General features: G+C 36.5%; 1 protein-coding gene across 3 annotated transcripts in view; it reads left to right on the forward strand.

Annotated features, from left to right (window-relative positions):
- LOC121529027 (TOM1-like protein 2) overlaps positions 1 to 5,785 on the forward strand; it is a 32,617-nt gene extending 26,832 nt beyond the window's left edge. For all 3 annotated transcript variants that reach the window (XM_041816680.1, XM_041816681.1, XM_041816682.1), the window contains one exon: positions 1,249 to 5,785. In XM_041816680.1, the coding sequence (XP_041672614.1) occupies positions 1,249 to 1,394 (146 nt within the window). In that variant the 3' untranslated portion in view covers positions 1,395 to 5,785. The remainder of the gene's footprint in view (positions 1 to 1,248) is intronic.
- The last annotated feature ends 1,842 nt before the right edge of the window (positions 5,786 to 7,627 follow it).

Consider the following 7,627-nt stretch of genomic DNA (forward strand, 5'->3'; position numbering starts at 1 on the left):
AGGGACAGAAAGTGATTCCCACATAGAGGATCTCTACAGATTTACTGACCCTTCAAACTGAAAATGAAAGAGAAAAAACAAATCTTGAGCTACTATTGAGTCCAGAAAGTAGTGGCACATTTCAGGCTTGTGGAGAAACAGCAGTAGACATGGATTCAAAGCCTCTGTGTAAAGTCAGGAGGAGCGAGTTAGAAAATGATTGTTTTTAACAAGCGGTCAGGCTTGGCTCAGTACAGTATGTGACAATCCATAATGAGACAGACTAGTGGACAGTGTAACATCATCACAGCATTTCACTTTCAAAACATCTCAAGAATATAATGTGACAGAAAACCCTCATGCTTGACATTTAAGCGTGCTTGATGACATATCTCATCTGGACTGAAGCCAGCAGGTACGGCACTCCTATGTTTGGTCCAGGCTGCTGTCTGTTCTCTCATGAAGCATTCAGAACATGAACTGAAATTGATATGACTGAACTGTAGGAAGCAGTGCACTTTTTTGATTGAACCAGCTGCTGTACTTTGTTCTTAGTTAATCCACATTAAAAAAGCCAAACCGGTACCAAATGAAGAGCCATTTGGGAGCCAAACAACCAGCTCTAATGAGATCTCTTAAAATTGACCAACTTCCAACATCAGCTGAGGAAACATGAGCAAGATCAGAGTTAAATGAGCTAAACCATGACAAAAATGTACTGAACCAAACTGGACAGCTTCGTGGAATTGGACCATATCAGACTGGGGCCTTTTATTCCTGCTTGCTGCTGTTTCTCCATGAGTTTATTTTTAACCTGAATATTTCACTACTTTCAGGACAAAAATGAAGCTAAAGAATTAAGATGTTTTTTGCTTTCACACTTTGAAAGCTTGGTATAATCCTAAACAGCTCAAAACATGGCCTTTTGGTAGTGTTTTTCTATGCTTTTCTATAACATCTGTGCCAACTAAGTTTCAAAATATTGTCATATTGGATATCAGCAGATATCCAGTATTGTGCATCTCTAATTCAGACCAATTAGATATTTTTTTTGAAAGCTTAGAAATGTTCCTTTTCAAACACAGACCAAACTTGAGGTAATAAAACAACAACTTATCAGGTTGGTCCGTGACTCAGAACTGTGCAAATGATCATTAAGTGTTAAAAAGCATCCTCATATTCTAAATTTTACAGCATTAATGTTTTCTCTCTTACTGATTCCAAACCTAAGCTCTCCATGTCTCTGATGATTTAATTTGTTTGTTTCAGATTTTGACAAGTTCTTGGAGGAGCGAGCCAAGGCAGCTGACACTCTGCCATCTCCCCCTGGAACTGACCCCGCTCAGCCAGCCCGGGCCCCCGCAGGCTCCCAAAAGAAGGCTGAACGGACTGAAGACACCCTCTTTGCCTTGTAGACTGCCTCTCAGAGAGCCTCCATCTCTCTCGAGGGCTTCTAAAGGTCCTCGCCCTGTGTGATTCCTCCAAAACAGTCCTTCCAGTCTCATTCCATCGCTGACTGGCAGTGGTGTAGCAAGTGATCTCCACCTTCTTGTCGTTTTCATGCCACAGTGTTGCTCTAACATGCAGAGGTCCAATGTGTTTACTGCACACAACTGTGCTGCGTTATACTATATATGGATGTATTAATCTGTTAATATGGGGTGTACTACTCGCAGCCCTGTGTCTTAATCGTCATGCACCACCAAAGGAAGACAGCCGTTCTTGTCTGATGTGGTTCAAAGGTGTAGTATATTACTGCAAAAGAAGTGGAAGAAAGTTCCTTGAAGGTCGTGCATTGAGTCAGCACAGAAGAATACAATTATACTGTGTTGTTTAACTATATTTAGCTAATTGCTAATTTATGCATTTATATTTTAATTGATTGCTCTTTATTATGTGCAAGCGCTGTGGTAAAGGTTAGTTTATGCATTTTTTCTCCACAACTAGAGCTCTAGTTGTGCTTCTAATACTGAGATGAGTCAAATGGCGAATCTGGAAGCGAGAGTGTGGAGAAAAAAAATGTATGTTAGCAGGCTAATTTTGCTAACTATGAATATTATAGCTATATTTTAGCTAATCTTAACAAGTGTATGCCAGCATTCCTTTAACCAAAGGGAAAAAGACACAAAAATAGAAAAGCACTAGTTGGTAATGTCTATTATGTTTTTCAAACTCCTAAGGGGAAGGAATGTGTCCACAGAACATTTCCCATCATCCTTTACAGTCCCCTGAGAAGCTAGCTTAGAAAATATGCTCTTAAATATTTCAGTAACTTTTATCCATTCCAAAGAAGTTTAAGGCTTTAAAGAACATTTAGCACTGAACTCAGCCTGTTGAACAATAATCATGTGTATCATTTTGGGGATATGAACATTTTTCTTCCCCTGCTAGATTCATGTATTTGATGCAGAAACAAATATTTTTGTTGTCCTTTTGTGTTTATAAGATGGTTACTATTTTTCTAGGGGAGGGGAAGAGTCCCGTTTTGCACATAAGTTTTCTAATTGTGTATAGCAGTGCTCGGTCTGTAAGAATTAGACTGTTAAACTCAAGATTGCAAACAGCTCTTAATCAATGTTACATGTAGATACAATACAAAATATGGCATTTAAAAAAGCAGCCAAATTAGCACTTAGTAATCCACTGAAGACAAAACATAGCTTATAATAACGCAGCGTCTGCAAACATTCATATCAGTAGACCATCCTTAAGCCTGGTTTGTAATTAAGCATTGAATCTACGCCGTAGCTACACTGTTGGGACCACCATGCTCCACCTAGTCTGCAGTGTGATTTCTAGCTAGTTATATCACTAGGAGCCCTGCACAATCAGACAAATTCATGCTGAAGATTTACAAAAGCTTGTGCAGATGTCATCTGCAATATCATCTGTATAAAACTGAGACGAAGAAATGTGAATGTTTAGACCAAGGCAGAAAATAAAGAGAAGGAGACAGTATTGGCACAGGATCGAACCTTGAGGTACTCCCTTGTGAATATTTGGCAGAAGTAAAACCGTCCTACTGAACATTTCTGCACCGGTGTTTTGACGGCTATTCTAAATATCCTCTTTGAGTTTAGGTCAAAAGTTCTAGCCCATTTTTACATCATTTCTCTGTAATATGCATATTGAACAAAGAACTCACTAGATATCTGCATTTTGAGTAAATTTGAATTTATAAACTCACCAGGAGTCCGCCATTTTTTTGTCTGCACTGGTAGTGTGATGTCGTTTGGCCACAGCACTCCTCGGCTCTTACTCTTTCTATGCAGTAACCAGCTGTTTCCAACTGGCAGTGTGTTTTGCAGCTGCTGCATTTGCTGCTCCGGCGCAAGTCAACCTTCATACAAGGCACAAGCATTATGCCTGCTGTCAAAGCTCTGTCATTCTTCCAAAGTTCTACATCAATAAACCTCCCAACAAGTGGGGAGTTTTGGCGTTTCTCAAAAAAAAAATGCAAGAGTGGGTTTTTGCTTTAAAAAGCACAAACCAGAAGTTTAATTGTGCTGTTTTTATCTTTCCTGTGACATATTGTACTGGTGTGGAGACAGAAAGCTTCACAAATATTAGAAGTTTAGCAAATAACTTTAATAAACGGACACATTTAGCTTGTTTCCTTCATCAGAGTCATCAAGAAACAGATTGCAAGTATATTTTACTGATTATGGGCATAAATTTTCTTCATCAAGGTGAATATAGCTGTCTGTCATTTCCTGTCTTTTTTGGCCAATAAAAGCACACAGCACGCAGAAAAAATAGGCGAGACCTTGATCCTCTAAATCAGTGGTTCTCAGTGGTCCAGCCTCAGGACCTACCAATATCTTTGGAAACAAAATCACGACACAAATTTCCCAAAAAATATCAACTCATGTTTGGTAAATAAAAATGTTGCACTTAAGCTCTTAGAGGAGCAGAATTTATGATGCGAAAATCATGAGAAATTACTTCATTATTTTGTTGAAAGCAGCTTTTTATTGCAAGAAAAGGAGATAAATCAGTCTAATAAAACATTTACCCATTATCACAATAAAACAGAGTCAGATTGAAGTTATTTTTTTACAGACACACATTCGCGACCCTGGAAAAACTGCGACCCACTTTTGGGTTCCGACCCACTAGTTGAGAACCACTGCTCTGAATTCTCTGTGTGTGAGACCCGGTGCTCACACAGGAAGTCTGACAGCCCTACCTTGTTAACATGCACAGGAACGTAAAAATCAAGCCAGCAGAGACTGGAAGTCCCCTGATGCTACCCAGCTGACCAATCACGGGGCATCTGGTCTGTGTTGTTTGGAGATGCAGCTATATTTTTGAAGAGGTGTACATTAGGCTACACATATGGGCTTCTGTGGAGCCACATGAACCTACGGCGTTGATTTGATGCCTCAGTATGGATCAGGCTTTACTCTACTCTATGTAACAGTATACCTCAATTTACAGAAAGTTAAGTTCTGTATCTGATTAGAAATGTATCAGCTCATAGTTGTATCCAAAAAAATAAGAGGTTTGAGGAATATTTGATCTCCTGATTGTATTTTTTAGAGTTTATGTAAGAAAATAATTTGTCCCCATCAAATGTCTTATTTTGTGCTTGAGAATAAGTGTGTAGAAAATGAACAAAAATCCCTCTCTTTAGTCAAGCAAAGACTTTTTTATTTCTGCATATTTTTTTCTCACTGGCATGACTCATCTGCACTCATTTGGAGCTGCTGCAAAACATCTTTGTATTTGACTGATATCTGCTTAGAAGCTCAGATGGTAGCTTGTCTTTAGTGCGACTATTCACAGTTTAATGCAAGATGCATTTTTCGCTTCATTCCAGTATTTTTACTAATCGTGCGTTTATTATTTTGACTCTAAGTATTTTTATGAAGAGGCATTCCATTTAAAGCTCCATGTTGTCTGTATACTGTAAAACTGCTAATAGAAGCCTATCATAATTTAAGGCCCAGTGCCTTTAACAAGCCTGATGTTGGAGCAGGATTTGACAAATGCATCTTGATATTTTGTTTTTTTAAAGAAATTAGAAAATCAAAGTCAAATCCACATGCTCCTTCATTTACAGCCAGCTGCCAGTCTTTCCCATCTTTAGTGCACAAGTTTTAACTAAAACAATGAAAGGGTTGTGTTTTATCGGCACTGGTTTTATAGAAAGATAGTGTGATTTCATTCTCCTAAATTGATAAAAGCCTGTTCTCTTAATTGAAGTTTGTACGGGTCTTATCAGTAGATGAAAATAATTTGATTTATTACATGTGTTAGCACAAAAGCGGAAAACAGTGTGTGTTTTTTAGTTGTTGAAAAATAATCATTAATGAGCTTTAACTTTTTTTAATGCTGTATGGTAACTTAAAATATATTCAGATTAATATGGTTGCCAGATAACTGAGATGATAGCGTTAAATTTACAATCAACCAGTGTGTTCACTTTAAAAAAAACGTACCATGAGGGCTTAACAAAGTTTATCACTAAAAATGCAAAAAGGAAACCTTTGAAAGGGAACGTGAGAGTATTTTTCTGATTGTGTGTTTGGCATTTATGGACCTGTAACATTTTTTATTTGCTTTTATGAGGTTTAAGTCCTGACTGCAACATGTATTCCTCAGAAGTATTGCTATGTTTGAAAAGAATGTCTTTTAATACTGATGAAGCAGAAGTGTTTGCTGATGTTACATGAAAGAGAGGATTTGTTTTTCTGTTGGTGGTTGTCCCGTGTCTGATGCCATTACTAATGGTCAGATTTTCTGTTTGGCCTAATGCACGTATTTAACAGCCCAATAAAACACTAGCAGTGTGTGACCTCTACCTCACAACTGTTTGTGGTTATTTATTTACATTTGAAGCCTGGGATCTCCTGCTTCTTCTTCATGCATATGCTGATGCAACCCGCCCTCAATCTTGCACCGCACCGGCCACACGCCTAATACCACCTGCTATATGCTGCTCCATAGACACGTCATCCATTTCACTCTAATAGGAACAACTAAGACATCAACAAACAGAGGCGTATTGCTTCACATGGAAAAAATAAACTTTACTCTGTTTTTCTGAGGGTTTTTTTTTTCTTACTCCCAAATTCCTGGTTGAAACTGAACCTCTTACTAGCACATGGTCACTACTAAAAGGCTCATCCTCCACAGCCTTTGTCACAAGTATCTACCAGTGTTTCATAACCAAACGAAAATAAAACTGGATTACACTAAACCGTTAGGCCGTGTTTTCCTCCTTAAGCTTCCTATAAACTCATGAAAAAAATCAGAAAAATGTTTTTGAATACGGTATGCATAATGCTTTCATATTTTTGGCCTTTTTTATGTTTCGTCTTTGTTCATCTGCATGTCGAGACTTGTATGGTAGCCCTGAAGGTCAACTGCAAAAACATTAAAGAGAATGAAAAAACACTCAATGAACTTCAATAAATAATATAATTTTAAAAAAAGAAAAAACAAAGCATTAAATTGACCGTAATAATGTTTCATGAATTGCAAAAAAACAACAACCCTAATTTAATGTAAAAATATTTTGTGAAAAATAAACTATCATACAAATTTCAATTAAACATTAAAATATTTCTCAAAACATTTCATGGAACATACACATTTTGTGAAGTAAAAACAATTCCTAAAGTTTAAAAACATTGTAAAACATGTAAAAAAAATTTCATTAGATATAAAAACAATTTCAAAGACTATTCTTTGTGCTCCATTAATTTTCTTTCACAAAATTTGGGTTTCAGTACATTTCATGTTTTATGAAAAGTTCATTTGTCAAAAATATTTAAGTTTAACAAAATATTTATGTAAAAAAGTTTAGTTTTTTTTTTCAAAAGAGAAAAAAATGTGTTTCATTAAACTTTTTGGTTTCACACATTTTTGGGCGTTTTACTTAAACACAAATATTTCATGAAACAAACATTTTAAGAGACGCAATAAACATGAGAAGAGAATTTGCATTTTTTGTGAAGAGAAAAAAGTTTTTTTATTCATTTTTTGAAATTGTTTTTCATTTTATATATATATAGTTTTAAAAGATGTTTCATGTTTGTTTCACAAAATATTTACATACTCAAAAGTTTGTTTCTCTTTTTCCCCACAAAATATGTTTCATTACTTCTTTTGGTTTTCACTTTTTTTCACAAAATATGTTTCATGAAATATTATTGCATTCATTTTGTAAGCTTTGCAGTCCCCTTTAGGACCACCGTATGACTGCTTGCCATTATCAGAAATTAAGAGCGCAAGATTGCATAAACAAACACTCCCAAATACAATACCAACGCTCGTTGTCAGGTTTTAACAATGCCCCACTCCCCCAGTAATAACAACAACAACTTTGCAGTGCTACTTTAGGTCACTGACCTATTTCCCCTCCATACTTCATGTGGGGCTCCCCTTTGTTTTCATTTGGCAGCGTGCTCACACGTTATAGATAAACTAAAGCAAGTCCAAAAATAAAGTCCGCCTTGCTTACTATTTTCATTAAGAGCAATTTAAGGGTTGCCTAATAAACAGAGTTAACTTCATATCCTAAATCAGTAATATACTAGTTAAAAAAATACTTTTGAGGTCAAAACAAACTCTTTTCACCACTTTATTATTGTTCCACTTGTTTCCCTGCATGTAATTTCCCTGCTGCCACCCCCACGTC

Source organism: Cheilinus undulatus, linkage group 21, assembly GCF_018320785.1.
Source record: "Cheilinus undulatus linkage group 21, ASM1832078v1, whole genome shotgun sequence".
NCBI classification, from domain to species: domain Eukaryota; kingdom Metazoa; phylum Chordata; class Actinopteri; order Labriformes; family Labridae; genus Cheilinus; species Cheilinus undulatus.